Raw genomic sequence first — 21707 nt, 5'->3', positions numbered from 1 at the left:
ACTGTGACATCATCGGTCCCTAGGCCTCTCGCATCCATCATTTCATTAATAAACGCATCTCTCCGTAACAGTATATTTAATCATCAAATGGTCAGCAAACGTCCTCGGAAGAGAGCACTTTAAAAGAAAGCATCAAGGAAGGACCTTGCAGTGGAAATCCTGGCCTCCACACATGAGTGCTTTGAGCCCCACCACACAGTGCTGTTGAGAACCTCCGGAATAAATAAATTTTCTCAAATAAATCACTTGACAAGTGTTTGTTTACCTTAGCACTTTTCCTGCTTGACGTCTAGATGAGCCAAATGGCTCTCCATACCGGAACGAACGCAAGTTGGGTAAATGCGCGTGGCCACAAATGGTTAAATTGGCTTGTATTTAGATAAAGAAAGTTGAGCAGTATGTTTTTCTGTTGCGAGCACTTATCCTGTGTGTGCGTGTCCTGTAGCTTCTGTATTTCTCTCCTCACTGTCTCCTTTCTCTCTCACGTTCGCAGGAAGACACAAAAACAGATGACTGCTCTGTGCCTGAAGACCCGGTGAGTCTCATTTGGCATTTTTGATGGCATTGCCCCACAGCTACAGCTTGGACCGCTTATAATGTAACTGCTTATTATAATGCAGGACGAGATATAATGCGGTCTTTTATGACTCCCATTTATCTTCCTATACAACTTCATGTGTATGCATACCACTTAAACTGAAGCTGTGCAAGACGAAACACCGGTTATAATGCGGATTTCTGGAATATCACTCAGGCAATCCAGGCAGCGAGCACGCCTTTGAACGAGGTGCGCCGGCCAAGGAGAGATTGACGAGGGCGTTGTGGAGGAGGAAAAGGCGCGGAGTGAGCGAACAAACAAAGAGCAGAGGAAAAACGAAAAACTAAGCCATGTGCTGGCTCAGCGGGCATGTGGGGGTTGCTTAGGCAACGGAGAAGACTTTTGCTCCAGCTGCACCGGATGTGCACTGTCTGCACCGAACATTGCTGGTTTGCGCACGGTCTGCAGATGTGCACCGGATGTGCACGGTCTGCGCACATTGCCGTTCTTAAGCTCTTAAGTTTGTGTGCGGAAAGTAAATGGAGTCACCGACTCTTCCTTTCTTTTTTCTTTTTTCGGAGACCAACGGAGTCGCAAGAATGTGAATTATCAAGCTGGCCAGAAGAACGAATTTCAACGCTAAAATCAATGTCTCGTTTTTTACAGCTTCAGAACTGCTCAAAAATCAGTCGAGGCCGTGAGTGCATGACACATTCGCCCATAACTAAGTGTTTGGGTTGTGCGAATAGTGGATTTTGAGTTCGAAGCGAATACAGTAGAACCCCACTGATACGTTTTTCACGGGACCTTAAAATAAAAAAAACCTAAGAGCCGGGAAACAGGAAAAATTGAGAAATGGGAGTTGTGTTAAACTGCACACAATATTATTTAATTCTTACGTGTGAAAAAATTGTCGTTTTGCCCGACAGCCGAAGTATCGATTGTGATAGCAAATTATTAGACAGCTATACAAAGTAAGAATAGTAGTTTTATCGTCCGTATAAACTTGTAAACATTCGTTTATTAACTATATTAACAAGCATGGTGTCAGCACCCACGGGCAAACATGAACACAACACACTCTATGAGCGCGGACACGCGCTGTCAAACGCTGGCGGCGTGTGGAAGCACCGCTGCAGAAGCGAGTGAAGTGACCTTCGTGCTGTTGTGTATCGCTTCAACGCAAACTGAGCGCCGAGAATGCCCAGCACGCACAACAAAGCTACGAGCCGCCGATGCACCTACACTGCATAGACTGCCCCCAACGTAGATCGCTTTCAAGCTACGGCCCGCGCGCCGATGCCAGAGCACAACGCTGCCCACTATGCCTCCCCCCTCGCTCCCTCGCCGGTGTCTCGAGCGCAGCGGAAGAAGGCACGCTTCCTCCCTGCTTTTGTTTCTTTCACGCGCGAGATTTAGACGCGGTCGTCGGCTCCCCTCGCACGCTTTCACTCTCACATGCAGCATATGGCGCGCGGCGACGGCGTTATCGCCCTTGGACTTTACCGGAACATCTATGAGCCAAAACCAATTTTAGGGCCGCAACGCGTCATAGACACCATCTTTAGATAGCAAATACGGATCTCAAGGGCCATACTTTTGCTGGCGGAAACCGAAAATACGTCATAAGTGTCGCCCCGGCACTTTAGGCTGTCAATGCCATCGTCAAGCAACCAAGCCAAGCGACATGAAAAGTAAAAAATAGGTCTCTCTTTCGGCACGAAGCCATAACGAATACCGTAATCGGACATTGTGAGCTACCGTGATTGCTTGAAAGTCATCCTAGGGCGGGCCAAAAATAGCCGTTTTTGTTGTGAGATGACCTCTGTTCAATGCATTCACTGTTCAATGCATTCCCTGTCCCATAAGCCACGCTGAGACAGACGCTGCCACTAATGTGGTCGCTATTGGGGTCACCATATGGGTCAAGCGCATGCATGCGGACTGGTTAAGTTCATGTTATCTGGCAAACTCCAATTTTAGGATCGAAATAACGAACTGCTAGGCCCATAGAATTGCATGAGTGCCAGCCGGAATCTTTGGTCGGGATCAAGTGCGTGGAAATATCGAAGTCGAACCAGAGTCGAATTAATGGAAGTCTACTGTACTCAATTTCAGCCAGCCGAATGTAGGACATGCAGCTGCAAAAGTGCTTTAGAGCGCTTGAAGGTGACCAGCCAAATGCAGAAATTATAGCAGGACAAGTGGTCAGTTAACCTTGCAGTTGATCAAATAATGTTTTAATCGTGACTGAATCTCTCATTATCAGTATAGATCACACGAACGAAATCAGCAAGGAAGGCAGGGACCGCCTGATCTACAACATCGCAGCTATAAGATGGTGGCTGTGTGTCTCTTGGGACAAAGGCCACACATGCACATTGTATGTCAAGCGGGCAAGACAAACAAATGTCATCACTGCAGCTGCACTTTTGGTTGTGTTTGAGTTTGATATGCTCGATATATCCACTCAAACAGCACCGTGCCATGTCATATTAATTTAAGAAGCTGTACCTTGGGACCTACCATCTAATACATGGGAACGGAGAGATTGTTTTGCTCGGCGTCCACTGCAGTGAAATTGAAGAGGTTCATTACAGGGTTAAGTGAGATGTTCCAGTTATAATTGGGTTAGAAATTTTAATCTGTGCCCAGCTGCAGGAAGTCGCGAGAAACGCTGAAAGTGTGCGGTCACTCGTGTGTTCTCATCTACCAGTGGGGTCGTTTTTGTGCAGAACGCCGCAGCCGCCATGCAGCCCGAGTGGATCTGTACGCTGACGCAACCGCCATTTCTCATCGGCTCTCCAGCGCAACAGTTCCTGGGCGACTACTTTGCCGACGGGGTAGGAATGAGTCCTTCCTCCGAGAGCCCCAAGGGTGAGCCACCACGTTTCATTTCTTACTGCCAGGTCGGGGCGAGTTCAGTGGAGGATCTACTAAAGGGTTGTGTGGGTGAATGAAACGAGTACCCAGGGACATTCGGAACTAACTAGCGAAGATGTAATTATTTACCAGATGTCACCAAGTAAACCTAGAATGTTTCTCGCTGACATTGGCGTGCAACAAATCAGTGCTTGTTAACAAATACACAGCACTGCCAGAGTGCTTGAAAGCAATTAGTCGAGTGTTGTCGGTGAGAGTCCAATGAACCTGCTTGTGTCTTTGTGCCGTCCCACAGCTCCCGAGAAGACCACACGACAACAGAATGGCACCAGTGGCTCCGGTGGCACCACCAGCAACTGCTATCTTGAGCCAGGTGAGGTCTTGTGCAGAATGGACAGCGGAAAGTTATTTTTGGCACCCGGAAAAAAAGAAAAGAGAAAAAATTTTTATGAGATGCAGCATCAAATATGTTGGGAAAGTTGCACCTACACCGCAAACTAGAGTACACCTTGTGGGGATGCGCGACGCCCATATGTCTATTGGTTGTAATTCGGCTAGTGTGCAATGGTGTATGAAAGGCGCAATAAATGCCCTTGTGATTGTTTACACTACTGTGTTGTCGTTCCTTTGTCCCAAGAGCCCGTGTGAGACCCCACAACCTGCAGGCAGCACACTGGGGAGTCAGCTCATTTTGTCCAGAATTTGATTGCTGTTTTATTTAACAAGGCTGTTATGTGTGCAGTGTTTTAGTAGTGCTGGTTGCAAGTCAGATGAAAACAAGAGAAAGAGTACCATACAGTAAAACCCGTTAATTCAGATTTCACAGGACTGAAAAAAAAAATGGGCAAATTAACCCAATGTTGAATTATGAAGAGTATCATGAAAACAATAAATGGCTGCTTACTACGTCAACGCACTTCTATAAACTGAATGAATCGGCAAATCCTGTTTCTATTTCTCACAATGGCAGTGCGGAAGCTGCAATTCTCACCATGTCGTGACTGATTGGCACTCACAGCGGAGAAAACCTTGCAACTTCCTTCCTAGTGGGGCCGCAGTTCGCATCCTTATCTGAAGCACACTTTTTTTTTTTTTTATCCTTGCTGTTCCTCCACTCCCTGCCCTCGGTGTCATGTTCAAGAGATTTTTTATTAATTTTAATGTTCACGGGTTGGCAGGTATGGAAATGCTGGTATTGGAAATAGCACAGTGGCAGCACCGCGTGACATTACCCCTGATCGAGATGTTTGATGCGTGCGCAGGGCAGCTGGCACAGCTGCTGCAGCCCTTCTACCGGCCCGGAGAACAGGGCAAGGCACTGTGCTTCCACCCGGACATCATGGAGACCTACGAGATGGACGCCTTCCCAGAGTACGCACGAGAACAGGCAAGTCGTGCCTACACTGGTTTTTGCTCTTAAGAGTGGCGGTGCACTTGCTTTGTTTGGTCTACAAGTACTGCTCTGCTGCATTAAAGAATGGTGAGAACAAACTGTCAACTGTTTAGTATTTGAACATGCACATCAAACCACTCATTAAGACAACAAAGGGTATCTGAGGAAAAGTAAGAAATGACAAATGGAATGCAACAAAGTACGTAAGATAAGCTTTCTCTGTCTCCGTATGTGACTAGCACAACCGTTTCCAGCTGTTGTCACGAACTCTAAAAGCTACTTCTCCCAGTGCCACTGAATGTGTGCCCACATGGTCGGCTGGCTTATGTGCTTATTCCTTGCGAGTGATTTCTTACCTGACATATTTGGAAACCGAACCATGTCCTGTCAGATAGTCCCTGTGATAGCTTTGTTGAGCTGGTCAGCTACGGCATCAGGCTTGACAGTGTTTTCTTTTCTCTCTACCCTCACATTGTCATTGATTGTTGTTGCAGACACTGTAGAGCAGTGGTTCTCAAATAAAGGTCCGCGAAACCCACGCCCACAAAAAAAAAAAAAAAATGGAAGCCAGTTTAGCCTTGACTCATTTCCAGTTCCAGGACCTGCTCCTGGAACTGCGGCAGCAATCTGCACAAGATCGCTTTGTTGGTCTCGTCAGCACCTTTCCCTTTACCCCACACCTTGCCGAACTCACTCGCTGACCTAGGCGTGACGCGCAGGCTACGTATTCATCCGAGCCATGTCTGTGCAAGCTGTCCAGATTGAATTGACATGGCACTTTTGTTGGACCATTCTTTGCCAGGTAGCAATAAAATGCACCTGTATCATGCCGCATGCTGTGTTATGTCCCCACCCCCGCCCCGTCACTGCAAGGGGTCCCCAACACATCCGAGGCTGAAAACCACTGCTGAGATTACAAGATCACTTTCAATTGTCATAGGGGAGGTTGGTTACACAGTCTGTGTGGTTTTCATGGTTACATTGCTGCCACATTGTCATGTGGTTGGTGGCATGGTTACACAGTTAGTGTCATTGCACTTGTTTCTTGACACTAGGCAACCGTGTTCCTGCTGTTTCCATATAATTCCTGTTGGTGAATATGGCGATGCAGACCCCATCGCTTCGTTTTGGTTCCACGCTACGCTCTTGCTATATTGCGATCTATGCTATGCTAGTGGCTAGTGGCGATCTAGTGCAAAGCACAAGGTGGCAGGAATGATTCTTAGCAGTGGACACATTCTGATGCAGGTCGGAATGCAAAAAATAATCATGCACCTAGATTTCAAGAACACCGTGTGGCCAAAATTAATCCACTGCGGTGTTCCTTCGCACGTATTGTGAGTGGGCTAGTTACAGGTCTGTACTTGTATTCAGCATGAATGAGAACGAGAGAAATGAGGAACAAGCACAGGCACTGCTTCTAACTAGAGTTGATTGCACAGAAAGCAGCCATTATGTTGATAGCTATCCCTTGTAAAAGAAAGAAAGAAAGATGTATTGACCCTTTTCGTGGAGCGGTTTGTTTTAGAGAAACGAGATGGCGCTCACGGCGGCGTGCCATACCTCTCCTCAGAGACCGCGCACGAATACGAAACCATTACCGCTTCTACCTTGCTTCTGTGCGATCAGCTGTCGGAAATGCAACTGAGTTTTCGCTAACACACTGTGCTCCAATCATGCTAGATTGAATCATGTGGATTGAAGACGTGTGCAGTATTTGGCTGCAAAAATATAGTGACTGGCATGTTAAGGAATAGAATGAATCTGTGTGGCGAAGTTCGCGGACCGCTGCTGAAACTGTCCGAACATGTTACCGGCACTTCGTGATGTACGGCTTTCCTCGAGGATACAGAAATTTGCTCATCCGTCAGCCTTGTATGGCTAACCTTCAAAGAAAGGGCTTCATCCCCAGAACGTCGGCAAGAGTGAGTACCACTCGTTAAACATTGACAAAGAGAGTAGCGCTGCTTCCTGTCATAGTAAGTTTCGCGCACGTTATCTATACGCATCTGTCCCAAATGGCAGGAAAACTTACGCCCACTCTATCGCCGACGTATCAAGAATAAGTGAATGGGCACACACTTGAATATATGCGCACTGTATACGCACAATAAATGACGGACTACACCTATGGCGCACGAATGGTCGAAGTTGAATGTTTCGTGACAGTCCACAAGAGTAAGCGAGTTACTAGCTGTAATATATATTTGCTACAGGGTATTACAATGTACAAAACAGCTACGTTTCAAGCCTTGTGCGCAGCAAGAACAAATCTATCGGAACTAAGCACACCCGCGAGCGATTAGACAGGAAATAATCAGATAGTGGCCGCACCGAGGAACTTCACTGAGTCAGAAACTGACAAGCCACTGCTTCAAAATATTTGCCGAATAAACAACAAAGAGCAAAACACACTTATCCTGACTGAATTCATAATCGGAAAGCTTGGATAGCAATTGGTATACATATTTATCCCCGCTTTTAGAACAAGCACAATATACGCTGCTTGCGCCGTTTGGACATAGCTTAATCAGCTCCGAAAGCGCTTTTGCATGTTCTCTGAAGCTGTGATCAAAGCTTCGTGCCGTCCACCTAGTCACCGTCTACGACATCTCCGAAAACAGAGGTTTTCTAAGCCACGCCGGCGTCATTCACTTCCATTGTAAACAAGGAGGCAGCGGAGGCAGTTGAGGCAAGCAATGGACGTGTCACCACGTGATCAAACATGGCAGCGCCCATGGGATCGCCGCGAAAAGGGTCAATAGTACTCTGTCTCAGTAGTTCCTCTCAGTAGTGCCAAGGCTACAAGACCTGCAAGAGCATATTCTGGAGCAGAGAGCTGTAGTGCCATAGTTTGGAAGCCATTGCTTGACTAAATGACCTTGTTAAACGGTCCTGTCAGCTGAAGTTTACTTGGAATCTTCTCTGCAAGTCCTAGCTGCGGTTTATTGTGCTATTTTGCTTCATTTTGTAATAAAAATATTTAAGGCTCTATAATATTGAAAATAGGGTTCTCCACTTGTTCAAAGGAAATTGTGCAAAGAACAAAAAAATTGATGCAACACTGCCATATGGACATTAATTTGCATTTAAAAAGTACAAACAATTGCTTTGACTGTGGTTAAATACATATGTGGTACCGTATTTACACGATTGTAAGTCGACTCGAATGTAGGTCGACCCCCCCAAAATTGCATGTCTCAAAAAAAAAAAGAAAAATTGTGTGGGGGGGGGAGAAAAACCACGCGAGTGCATTTCACACAAGGGAAATTTATTGATGGGGTTGCTAAGACTACTCATCGTCACTAGAGTTGACCTCACTGGTACTGCTGCCGTCATAGCTGCTGCGGTCCCACAGCACGTCGTCATCAAGTGTGAGTCCACACTTCGCAAACGACCGCACCACGACATCGCGCGGTACAGCCCCCCACGCAGAGAGGACCCACCCGCACACAGTAGCCAGAGAGGCCAAATTTTCTCGCGCTGAAGCCGCCACTGCCGCACCACACGTTCACTGACTCCAGACTTGCGTCCCGCTGCGCAGTTGTTAGTTTCCTCAACATGGAGGATAGCAGCCCGTTTGAACGCTGCTGAGAACGAGCGCCGAAAGTTCTTGGCACTCATGACAGGCGCGACGATTCAGCACAACAGCAGAAGTGACAGATGCGCGCGGCCGTCGAAAACAATTGTATCTCATAGAAAAGCTCTTCCGCCAACTACTAATACCCCCCAAACGACGGCTCTTCCGCCAACTACCAATACCCCCCTAACAGCGGCTCTTCCGCCAGCTACCAATACCCCCCAAACGGCGGCTCTTCCACCATCTACCAATACCCCCTAAACGGCGGCTCTTCCATGATCGATGCTCCCACAAGAGCCGTGCGCTCGTGGTGCGCGCAATCAAAATGTATGCAATACAGTAAATTATTACGCTACGCTTCTACCGTAACCATAAAAACGTAGGTGCAAAGTTGTAACCACGCCGTAGCGCCCCTGATTTCTCATTTCTCTTGCCGTTACTAGCCGTACACGGTTCGGTTTCGATTCTAAGTCGACACCCCAACATCCGATTGCCAAATTTGAAAAAATGGGTCGACCTACAATCGTGTAAATACGGTAGCCAGCACAGCCACGACACTGCTGAGGACTCCATCCTGGGTAATGCTTCGTCCTTCGCAAAAGTGGCATCCACAAACGGGCTTGTGTGGTGTTGTTCCAAGCTGCTGTTAAATAAGTTGACATATGCTTGAAACAGTACAGGAGTGCTGTAAACATGCACAAATTCTAATGAAACTGGCTGCACTTACTAATGTCAGGGCCAACGTTACTAGACTAGCTTCAGTTGTAAAACTCTCCGCCCGTGCGCTTAGCGCCGCTGTCGCCACTCCTTGGGCAGCAGCCAGATGGCGCCGCAGTTCCATCGCGCTCCACTGCAGACACCTCGCCGCAACCTTGAGCTCATGCAGACAGGCAGCTTGCGCGCATTTCACGCTCGCTGGTGTTCTCCCGACAGTCCGAATTAGTGATACCATGCGATAGCAGTATCCACCTACAGCAATAAGATATGTCAGGCTAGATGGTTCATACTGAAAGAAGAGTAAACTGCACGATAGGAAGAAACGCATACGACGAAGTGCAGAAGCTGCGTTTTTAAGTGTCGTGTGTTTCTTCCTGCCGCCTAAACCTTTCATGCAGTTTACTTTTCCCATACGGCAGCTTGGCACGTTTTCTCGCTGCTTTCACTTTAGTCTGGGGCAGTTATACGCCAGCTAGCGAGACCAAATTTGTTATCCATAAAAATAACAGCACAACTTTCTTGTAAACCAATGAATGCTTTATTAAAGAAAACGAGTAAAAAAACAACTGTATGTTCCTATATATAGCTAAGACTTAAACTGTCAGAAGGGACATAATCTAGGCAAATGATTTGGGCCTACGTGGAAACCAACTCCACCTACAGCAGCTTGACACGTTTCCTCGCTGCCTTTACTTCAAGACTGGATCCCCGCCGCTGCTCCAGGAACCTTGCTTAAAATTGCATTTTTATGCAAGGTTCCTGCAAGGTATGCGTGTATGCATGTGCGTGACTAAATAAAAATTAGCATAGCTTGCTCAAGTGGCGCAAGGCAGAGCTGATCGGCACCTAGCTGGTTCTGGCCTTACAGGTTATGCTTTTCCGGCATTTATTGATTATTGATTGATTACCTATTGATTGCCTATCGCAAGGTATTGGCCACATATTTGGGCTAGGCTAAGCACTACCAAGTCATCTGCAGCATTTCCCGGAATTTATTGATTATTCATCGATTATCGATTAGCTATTATTTGGCTATCGCAAGGTGATGCTAGGTGCAGCTGTGCAGAGTGACGTCATCACTAAGCGAGTTTTTGCGAACACTACGCGGGGAAGCAAAAAGCTTAAACAGCTCCGCAGTTAAAAATTTAATGATGCGAGCACTCAGTTCCTGAAAACGCAAGGGGCACCCAACACGACTCAGCGTATTCTCTGACAACTCTTCTAAGATGGCCCAGAACAGGTCACCAAACATCTCTCTTTGTTTGGGTTTCCTTTTTTTCTTTCTTTTTTCCGGTTGGTTCAACAGATACGAGGGAAGGTTCGGGAACACTTTCGGCACTGCACCCTCGGCAAGTGTGTACTTGTCTCGTGGCACCTCAACCGTCTGTCCATTGATAATATGCACAAACACTTTAAGATGTCCTGCTCATGAAAGTGTAAATCACACACCATGGATTTCGCAGAGAGTTCCCGGTCGGCACCAGGAATCGCTTTGTTCAATGCCGAGCGAAGTGTCGCATTGCTGGGAGCACACAAGAAGTGTCGCATTGCTGGGAGCACACAAGAAGTGGCGCGCCGAACTGCCGACATCGTTCGATACTCGCTTGTTGCAGTCAGGAACGTAGCACGTCGGCATCGTCTGCTAATATCCTTAACAAATGCAGCGAAGGCTACAGTTTCGCGGATGACATGTTTTCTGAAATCCGCCATCAACAACCAACCACAGAATACACCAAACACTACACCGCGTGTTTCGTCCGGCCAGTTCACTTAGCCCGCTATTGGGAAAGTGAAGCTGGGTGCGACGGCAGCGCCATGCAGGCGCGGGCGGGTGGCGGTTCTGTGCAACGCCGCCGAGTTTTATAACTGAAGCTAGTCTAGTAACGTTGGTCAGGGGGCCCATCATGTACAAGTGGATGTTACAAGAGGGATAAAGAGATGGCACCACAATCCCGCGCGACACTTGCCGAGAGCTCCATCTGAATTCTCCGCTTCCGCTGTCTCTGCAACCCTCCTTCTCCTCTTTGTCTGGAAATATCTTGAAGAAGCACGCCTTTTTGTTGTTGGGAGCGAATATGGTACAAATTTTCTACCGCTGCTATCACAACAGCTGATCTTGCTACGCAGTTGCACTGTGTTCGTAGATGTTGCCACCACCTTCACTGCAGCACTTGCCGCTAGCAGATGACAGGGCACGGAAGGACGCCTTTAAGATGTGTTTGCCCTCCTGATTGGTGGAAGAATCCTCTAGCTTCCACAGTGCTGCACAGTACTGAATCGGAGTATAGATTGCATAGACGCATACGTAATTAATTATGATGAAAAGTGCATGCTGCAGCACCAGGACAGCAGAATCAATCAGTTATAGCACATGTGCACACCTTCACAAAACTGAATTTTTTCTTGTGTCGGCAATATTGATAGCATGCTTATGCAGTCAACGTCATCACGCTTGTTTCATTGACACTAGCCACTGTTGTGGTTGCTTCATAGCCCATCCATGATAACTGATGTCACCATCAGTTATCAAAGAAAAATCGCCTCACAAGAAGGCAACCATTCGAGAACTGTGATAACGGATCTTAACCATCAGTTATCATAGTCCTAGAATGATTGCCTTCTTGTGAGACGATTTTTTTCTTTAACAGCAAAGCTATTTAGGCCAGCCGTAATTTGTGGTGCGTGGCCGTAGTAGCCATGGCAACCTGGAGGAGGAGGAGACCGCGTGCATGTGGACGTGGTCTCCTCCTCGCCAGCTTCCTGCCTTTCCGACCCCTGCCTCTCTTCTCTCCGTGGTGTGCTGAGCCAGGAGGAAAAAAGGCGCAAGCTTGCACTAGGCCACGCAAAGCTCAAGACACATTGAAGCTGGCCGATTGATATCGAGCGGCTAGCCTCCAACGCGTTCGGCGTCAGCAAGCAGCGTTCTTGGCACTGTGCCAACCTTGGTTAGCCTGCCTGCGTTTGTGGCATGCCAGGAACGCTGTCGCTCGTAGGCGACAGCGCCGCAACGCGTCGAGCGCTAGTCACGCGAAATGTCGCCAATGCGTTCAGCGTTGGCAAGCGACAGCGTTCTTGGCACTGTACGAAACTTGGTTATCCTGCCTGCGTTTGTGGCATGCCAGGAGCGCTGTCACTCGTAGGCGCCCACGCGTCCAGCGCTAGTCGCGCGAAATGTCGCAAAAGGGAAGGTACCTCCGAAAATGATTGCTCGAGAATACCTTCCTACATGCGTAGTTAAATTAAACCAAGTTGAGACCTAGCAGCAACCAAGTTCATACCTAGCAGTAGCAGCCAGTAAGCTTCGCTGTGCCTAAGCTTTGTTTGAAAACGAGTCTGTGCTACGTCAATAGACAAGACATATGGGAACACAAACAAGATACAGGGGCACTACACGAACAAATTCTTTCCATGAACCATGAACAAAGTCCATGAGCGAATTCTTTTGGAATGGAATTCCTCATTTGTGATGTACCGCTCGTCGCTGTGGCCGCAGGTGATGTACCTAGGTGTCCGCAATGTGGTGCTTGCACTGTGGGCCCTGCGGCCCCATGCGTGGCTGGACCTGGTGTGGGTGTCGCGACACCTTCTGTGCCGGGGCCTGGCGCGCATCCGGTGCCTGTTGGAGGCGCACAGGGTGCTCCGGTTTTTCACTGCGCGTGGCCTCATCAACCACGGCGCACTGCCCTCGCTGCGAAGCTCCCCGCCGCTGCCTCCATCTTGCCGACAGGTGAGGCATGGCAGACGCTCTGCAACCATCCCAGACCTGTCCGTCTCCTCCCCTATTTATCGTTGCCTCGCCTAACGTTGCAGCCATGGATGTTCTCAAGGAGTTGGAACTTGGAACAAAATTTTTTTTTCTATGTTTATCCTTCTAGTTATGGTGCTGAAAAGGTGTGTAGGTGTATGCAATTTTATGTGGCTATTTCGAATAAGGTCTATTTTTGTTAAACTCGTTTGGTTCTAATTGTTTATGCAAGTTTCACTCAAGTATCAAAGTAACCAAATTAGGAAGGCCCACTAAGCTTCAACAAAGTCATTCCCTCACCAGAACAGGAATTGGCCTCCCTGGTGCAGTATTCGGCTGCTGCCTTCCTAATGACTCCTACAATTTACCCATGGCCCTCAGTCCCCAGCGGCTGCGGAGCACCTGACGAAGGCGGCGGTCAGACCTGTGATGCGGTAGAGGGCGCTAAGAATCTCTGGGTCCGGACAGGCCACCAATGGAAACTGAACCTGGCAACGTTCAACACGCGCACCCTATCGAGTGAGGCTAGCTTAGCAAGGCTATTTGAAAAATTTTCAGGTATTTCCTGGGATATTATTGGTTTTAGTAAGGGTGAGAAGAACTGGTGAGGCTTGTACAGTGCTGACTAACGGCCACGTCCTCTGCTACAGAGGTCTTCCAGATAGGAGAGAATTTGGAGTAGGATTTCTAGTCCATAGGGACATAGCGGGCAACATGTATTGATGAATTCTACAGCATTAATGAGAGGGTAGCAGTTGTCGTAATAAAGTTGAATAGGAGGTGTAGAATGAAGGTTGTACAAGCCTATGCCCCAACCTCCAGTCACGATGATGAAGAAATAGAACAGTTTTATGAAGATGTTGAATTAGCAATGAGAAAGGTGCAAGCTCAGTATACTGTAGTCATGGGCGCCTTCATAGCAAAAGTGGGTAAACAGCAGGCTGGTGAGCAAGCAATTGGCAACTACGGCATCGATTCTAGGAACGTTATAGGAAAAATGTTGATAGATTCGCGGAAAGGAATAGGCTCCGAATAATGAATACCTTCTTCAGGAAGCGCAGCAACAGGAAGTGGCCTGGAAAAGCCCTATTGGGAAAACAAAGAATGAAATGGATTTCATACTCTCTGCCGATCCCAGCATAGTGCAGGATGTAGTTAGGTAGGGTAAAGTGCAGTCACCGTAGGCTAGCGAGGTCTAGGATTTCTCTCAATTTGAAGAGAGAAAGAATAAAGTTAATCATGAAAAAACAGGCCAACCTAGACGCAGTAAGGGTAAAAGCAGACCAATTCAGGCTGGTGCTCGCAAACAAATATGCAGCTTATGAACAGGAAGATGAAGATAACATAGAGGTAATGAATGAAACCGTAACTAGGTTGATCTCAGAAGGCAGCAATTGAAGTGGGAGGTAAAGCACCAAGGCAACCAGTAGGTAAGCTCTCCCAAGTAACAAAGGACTAGGGATGGGCGAATATTCGGTATTGTCGGATATTCAGTCGAATAATTCTATATTCGTTATTCGCTTCGATTCAAATTCAGGTATTCGATATTTTTGAATTATTCGGCGCTCCCGAATAGGCAGCCAGAAACCACGGACGGCCGGCACAAGTCTCGGACGCTATGCTTCTTCATGGATGCCATACATACAGTGGACAGTATTTTGAGAAGCGCGTTGGCGACGAGAAATGTCCGTGACATTTGGAGGAGCACTCGGCGAGGAGGAGAGACCAGCCGACGAGGAGAGTAGCGAAGGAAAGAGCGAAACGAGCGAGGGCAGTGTTTCAATCATCAAACGCGGGTAACTCGGCCATTACGGCACCATTTCAAAAAATTCTCGCAGCTACGTGTTCGTTGTATACTCGTGCACAACTGCAACACCACAACTCAATTTCGACCTCTGGGTGGTTTAGGGGCCCTTTAAAACTCTTGTTCAAGGTTTGTCTTATTGAATTTCTCGAATCACGCAGAAGCCATTGATGCCTGATTGAAATTTGTATAAAATTAGAACAAACTGGGGCAAACAAAAATAGATAGTGGGGTCAAAATAACCACATACAATTACATATGTTTAAGTTTATAGCGCAATAACTCGAAGGATGAAGGTCTTTAAAAATATATAAAAAATATTTTGTCCAAGACCCCGCTTCCCTTTCAAGTGATATTTCAGTGCCTTATCAAACTGTGGTGTTAGAGTCAAACGAACAAGCTGCCACAAACAGTGAACCCTCGTTATAACGAAGTAGACAGGATGTCGAAAAAAGTTCAATAAAAGCAACTACCCATAAAAGCTAAGAAAGTAGAGCTGAAATTGCACAACTGTGCAAGAATGTAATATGGGTGTCACGCGGTGCATTATCAATCGCGATCAAGCCGTATCGGGATCGAGTTTCTTGGTCACAATTGGCTTCCTAGTGCAAGCTGCGGGAGGGAGCCAGTCACAGTCAAGAATTTCGAAGATCGAGCTCGATCGTGATAGAATGTGGCCTGGTGTAAGTACGAGATGCTCAATGACGCAATCCTTTATTGGGGTGAAAATAAGGCGATTAGCTGGGCCTGCCGGGTGTTTCTGCCAGGTGCGAGTAACGCCTGCTCCAGTTTGTTCAGGCACTGCAAGAATGGTTCGGGTCCAGCACATATATGGGTAGAGCCTAAGCCGTTTTGATCTGTCGTGGGAGATAAATGGCCGATTTGGAATAAAAGCAGATTGGAATAGTTTTACGTTATACCGGCCCATGTCTACCAGTAGAAAGGTAACTAGAACCGAGCAGGTACTGTCGAAATCCATGATGTCGTGGCTAGCTGGTTCAAGAGCTTCAAGGCAGCGTTGCCACCCCTCTGTTCTTGCATCTTTTCTGGCTTACTAGGCCTCCTGACACGAGGAGAGTGGTGGATGTTTTTGGTACTCTAGACAGGTAATTTACTCGCACGGCTCAACTTAGTTTTTTCTTTAGTATCCCTTCAACAGTAGCTAGATGGTCCCTTGAACACACTTAACAGTATGATGGTGTGAGCAAAGATGTGCTTTTTCTAAGCTGGGTTCGTTGTGGTTTCCCTGGTACACAGAAGCGAGTGCTGGTTGTGGGTGCGGGCCCCGCGGGCCTGTCGGCAGCACGGCACCTGCACCGGCTGGGCATGCAGGTGACACTGCTCGAGGCCTCAGACCGTATTGGGGGCCGAGTGCGTGACGACACTTCCTTCGGCGTCTGCGTTGGCATGGGTGCCCACATCGTCACGGGCGTCACCAACAGGTGGGTTGGACACCCTCAATTTAAGGCCCATCTTTTTGACTCGAGCCATTCTCGCAACTTTGTGGGAGAAGGCATTAACCAATTGTGAAATCAGGATGCAAATTTTAACATGGCAGCTTTAACCTGTGTGTGAGCCGTGTCACGAAATGATACTCCATTTCATACATAGCAGCAGGCAACGCTGAAGAAGCTGTCGAAATAGCGCAGCCATACTGGGACGCATTTTACAAAAAATTGCTTCACATATTACAAATGCAACTTGCAAATGTACGATTTAGTCAAATCGCATATTATTTGTGCACCTATGTGCTTCCAGTATGTCAAGTGCAGTTAAAACTCAATATAACAGTCAGTAATATCGACACTTTTACTCCATGATATTAAAATTTCGTTATAAAGAGAAATCTCGATATAAGAAACTTCGGGGGACCGCGGTAAATCGTTCGTTATTCTTAAAGGTAGTTATAGTGAAAGCCCCCAAAAATGAACCATTCCACCCTTCAACCCATCAGTTCACAAGCCATTTGAGCTATCCACGAAAACGTCACTGTTAGCTCTCAGCCTGCGCTGTTTATTTTCCATAGATTCCGCCACCACACACCTCCAAAGCACAATAAAAGTGACGCATGCAAAACAGACACTGAGAAAACTACTGACAAAAGTACTGACATGTTGCCTCCAAAGCACAATCATTCTTGTTTGTTTTTCATATTCCTTGCCGTGGACAACGCAACTGTCTCACTCAAGAGGGACCCCTGAACTATTCCAAAACTCAAGTGTTTGTTAACGACAACATCCAGAAAGTGCGGAGTACGGAGCTTACATTTCTCCGCACGCGTAGCTAGTACGGCCGCAGAAAGAAAGAGGCGTGCGCAGAAAGAAGGGTGAAAGAAGGATTAGGCGCTCCCTCGTTGCTGGGCAACACTTGTGTGGGCGAAGTATGCGCTGGCCAAACCTGATGCGTTGTCGCCTCCCCAATAGACAAAAAAATATCTCCCACATTCTTTCTATAGCGCGCCGTGTCAGGTTTTCCGAGCCCATGCGCCGTGCCATCCGCTTTCTGCGCCTTGTCGTCTGCTAGCCTACTGTTTCGGCTGCCATGAAGGATACACGGAAAACTAAGAATCCCCACCTTTTGGAATATTAGTTTATAGTACTGAGGCGTTGTTAACATGACACGAAACTGAATAACAATCATTCTGAAGTTCGTAGTACTGAAAGATTTTTACATTGAAACTATAAGAAGTCAGCAGGGGATTTCTGAGAAGTTGGTTAATGTGGTGTTCGTAGTAACCAGGTTTTACTGTATTGAAATCGTGTATAAACACACTTCATTATACAGTCGACTTCAGTTAATTCAATCCTGATGGGACCGACGAAACTGGTCGAATTATGGCATGGGTCAAATTAACAAAAAGGGGGGAAAAAAATGCTGAAACACGCCGTTGATTCACTGAGCAGTATTTGACTTTAAAGTTGCGGTGAAGCATACCAAACGGGCGGAAAGGTGCCACTGTTACTGCACATAGCACGTGTTGCTTAATTTGCACACGCACGTGTGCCGTCTCCAGTCACTGTAAAAGCACCCAAGATGGCTAATAAGTTTACTGGCAGGCCTTCAGAGTTCAGAGGCTTTGAATGCCCCCTTTATTTTCGGAGCTTCTTTATCTTAGCACCTTCCTTTTCGCTAGCTTTCCCAAAACATAGATGGCTTTTTTCCGCTTCTCGGTGCACAGGGCATGCGTGCATGTATCATTAAAGGGACACTAAAGAGAAACAGGAAGTTCAGCTGGAGTAAAAGATGGACCTTCAAAATGCATACAGTTTTTGTTGGGTGCAAAAATATGAGTTATTAGCGGAGAAATTCATAAACAAAGACGAAGTATCTCTTCTTCAATTTCTATCACCCCAGATTCAGCGCTGAAGCAGTGTCGTCACGGATTTCATTGCTCTCAGCGAATCAGAGGGTGCCATGATGCGTCGCCGCTTGCGTAAGCGTCCGAGGCACTCGCTCCGTCATAGGCTGCATGGCCACTGCGTTTGCGTTCGCTGCGACTTTTGCTTAGGTGTTCTGTGGCCGCGATGGATACCGTTGCTGATGCCGAGCCTTGCAACAAAGAGCCCGCCAGGGAAGCGGGACTGCATTTCAGCGACTTTAGTGAAACGGAGTGCGAAATGATCCTCCATGCTCGCGCGGTAGGTGTTTCTACGTACGATGGCGGTGAGCCGCCGGCCGCGACGAGAGAAAGCGAAGCCTCTTTTCCTCGACGGAAGGCGAGGCGTCCGGTCCGCCAGACGACGATGTTTCCGACAGAACAAGCGTAGAAAGTTGCGTGTACTTGGTATGGTTTTTTCGTGGCTTTCTTTAATGACATTCAGCACTCACCAAGCCACCAGTTTGCTGCTGCAGGGACACCAGTTGGGGATTTGATGAAGGCGACATTGAGGGGACAGCTGTTCGGGAAAGGACTGGCCTCTGGGGCACGCCAAGATACTTAACGAGGGCGAGAAATGCAGAGAGCACACCATCGGTTTCTCTGGCTCTTGTGCTGTTTTATCATCGGCAGAGCACTCAGCCATTGCGAACGCCGGGGCTCATCGCACGGCACCACATGTCGGGTCAACACTGCCACTGCCCCTGAGCAAGCGCCTTGTGCCGTTTATACAGCCCTCAACACTTCACACACGAGGCATTTTCTGGCTGTTTCCCGCGAAGTCAACGTTTTTCGAGCCACGCAACATGCAATCAAACACTGCAACACTGTAGAGAGGTACAGGCGCACGCAATGATGCATGGAGCAAATACGAAACTATCACGACCGCATGTAGCGCCATGCCATTTTTTCTTATTGTTTATTTAATTTTGCACTAAACTTGTACTACCTCGCTTGAAACGGTTTAAAAGGTTGGAAGATGCTGTTTATGTGCGTTTAAAGTGTATTTCATTTTGTGTTTTACTAACAGCGATAAATCGCTCTCGACCAATCGCGACCGGGCTGCGTTTGGGATCTCCGACGTCCCGAGCATGTAGTGCGGGAAATTCAAAGGGGTGTCAGCACCAATCCTTCAGTTTTTCGCTATTTTCTCGCATATTAAACCTCTGTTCGCAGTAAGAATGGTATGACTGTGATCGTGAAAGGATAATCTATCATTAAAGCTGAACTTCCGGTTTCTCTTTAGTGTCCCTTTAAAGAATGCATACTAGGCCCTGTTAAGTCTCATATACGAGACACGCCTGGCGGGCGAAACGAGGACTCGGATCGTCACAGCAACATCAGAAAACAGCTCTGAATGGCTGCTGGTATGCTTATTAGGCATCTAGGTGCTCGTACTGTGATCGGAGAAGGCTGCTGTGTGCAAGTATAATTAAGAAACGTACTATGTCCTGTAACACTGGCAACTTTTCATTCTTGGTATGCTTTACTGCATAACACGCTGTATTGCGGCAAAGCTGACCAGTCAAGTTCGAATTATTCGGTGAAGATCAATTTTCAGATCGACATGACAGAAGTTTGGGCCCATAGAAATGTATGGGTGCCGACAGGGACCTTTGCTCAGGATTGAATTAATGGAAGTCCATCGTATTAAGGTTTGAAATGCATGGTTTTCTATTGACAAGAAAGTATAAAACGTTAAATACTTCGTTATAGTGATAATTTTGTTGTATAGAGGTTTAACTGTACAATGTTTTTGTTGCAAGGGCAAGCAGTGTGCTGTAGCCACTGGTTGCAGAAACATGTCACTCTGCTCATTCGCTAGTAAAGGAGGTTGAGATCTACGACGCATGAAATTTCAGACACTAAAACCCTTTGCCATACGATATTTCAGATTTTTTGTCTTGATCACGCATTCGAAATGGCGTTGATGACAAAGGCGCCGACTCCGGCTTTGTCATCCTCGCAAAAAGCTTCGAAGCGGGGAAGGCATGGACGTAGCATTCATAATGCCGGTTGTCAAAAGTCAGCTTTTCCACAGTACAGCGGTGTTACGCAGTCAAGCATATACAGTGTATTGCGGTAAAGCATATTAAAAGAGGAAAGGGGCCACTTTCATAGGGGCCTTAAAGAGACACTAAAGGCAAATATTAAGTCGAGCTAAAGTTATATTATGCTCAAGAATGTCTAAGGCATCAATGCAGTGAAATTTCATTAATTCGAAACCTTTTCATTCGAATTCGCGAACGAAATAATCGCGAGCAGAGCTTTAGTAATCGAGAAATTGAGATAAATGCAGGACACGATTTTAGGCTCCCCTGGGACATTAAAGTACTAGCCTGATGGCGTAGAGGCTCCTCATTATAATTCTGTCACTAATACTCAACCACTCGTAATGAAAAGATAATTGCATTGCATTATTAGATGCAAGAGAATGCTACTTGTCTGCTTCTATTCTATTCTTAGAATAAAGAACTTCTTGATGTTATGCTTGACGACGCAGGCGACATAAAGGCTTCATTTTCGTCTGACTCTGTGCCACCCGCGCTGTAACGTTTCAGTAGGTTCATTATTGCGTAGTGCTGCACTGGTTTTGCTGGCTTAAAAGCTCGCACAAACTGCAAGTAGCAGAGATTGCATCGCAAGCCAGTGTGTCGTCAGGGTCGTCAATGAAGTCCACCACGACAAGCATCAAAGATTGTGTTTACGGTTCAGTGTGTGCTTTCCCTTCCAGTTTCGCACAGTCGGCTCTGTCTTGGCTTGGTTTGTGGATGCTTTATTGCGATTTGTGCAGAAAACTAGCGCCATCTGTCATTATACTTGCCAATGGCAGTAAAAGGCAGTGATGGCATATGCAAGGTCATGATTCCCCGCTCGGGGATGGGCGATTTGAATTGTGCTAGAGGTATGCAGATCCTGCAGATGCAATCTGCTCTTAAGTCTTTTTTCTTGCACGAAACAGGCGCTGCGAAGTTTCTGGAATGGTATTTTAAGAGTCCACATTGACTTAGTGCTCGCCTTAGTGTCGATTTGATTAATTATACATGCGCTCACAGTACGAGCACCGAGACGCTTAATAAGTGTACTGGCAGGCCTTCAGAGCTATCGCGAAAGTGCCAGTAGCGATTTGAGCCCTCGAGGGCAGTAAAACGCCCTGACAACTTAAACATAAGTCGACCACGTTTCGATAGCTGAATGATTACGGGTTTCTTCGCATGCAGTCATTGTCCAGCACTTTCCTCGCTTAATCGTCACCCTTGTCAGCGCAGGCACTGAGTGTGTTGCTGTCACCTCTTGAAGCTGCTTGATTATTCTGAGCGACATGACTTCATAATACAGTCGAGCCCGGATATATTGAACCCACATATAACGAATTATTGCGTAACGAACAGGAGTAAAATCCCCTTGAAAATTTTTGTATAAAAGTTTTATTTTATATATCGAATTACCTATATATTGAACTTCTTTGTGATCCCCTTCAGATTCGATATATCCGGGTTCGACTGTAGCAATGAAAGAATTTGCCCGAAACTGCATTGCTATTTGACACATAAAGGAACAGATGCTGGACACACAAATATGCACAACAAACGGCAAGCACTGCAAATTCAGCTTTTTTAGCAGCTTGGGCTTGGCTTGTCCCATGGTGTGGGCAGTGTCGGCAGCTACTG

The 21707-nt window shown here is 47.0% G+C and overlaps 1 protein-coding gene across 1 annotated transcript in view; it reads left to right on the top strand.

The window, feature by feature from the left end:
• LOC119450707 (lysine-specific histone demethylase 1B-like) overlaps nucleotides 1-21707 on the top strand; it is a 66944-nt gene that overhangs the window by 16318 nt on the left and 28919 nt on the right. Inside the window, exons 5-10 of the mRNA XM_049666153.1 lie at nucleotides 494-535; nucleotides 3274-3415; nucleotides 3717-3794; nucleotides 4684-4808; nucleotides 12605-12838; nucleotides 15918-16102. Of these exons, the coding sequence (XP_049522110.1) occupies nucleotides 494-535; nucleotides 3274-3415; nucleotides 3717-3794; nucleotides 4684-4808; nucleotides 12605-12838; nucleotides 15918-16102 (806 nt within the window). The remainder of the gene's footprint in view (nucleotides 1-493; nucleotides 536-3273; nucleotides 3416-3716; nucleotides 3795-4683; nucleotides 4809-12604; nucleotides 12839-15917; nucleotides 16103-21707) is intronic.

This window comes from Dermacentor silvarum, chromosome 4 (assembly GCF_013339745.2).
Source record: "Dermacentor silvarum isolate Dsil-2018 chromosome 4, BIME_Dsil_1.4, whole genome shotgun sequence".
In the NCBI taxonomy this organism is placed as follows: Eukaryota; Metazoa; Arthropoda; class Arachnida; order Ixodida; family Ixodidae; genus Dermacentor; species Dermacentor silvarum.
Note: the sequence above shows the minus strand (reverse complement) of the source record. Positions and strands in the feature narration are given on the sequence as shown.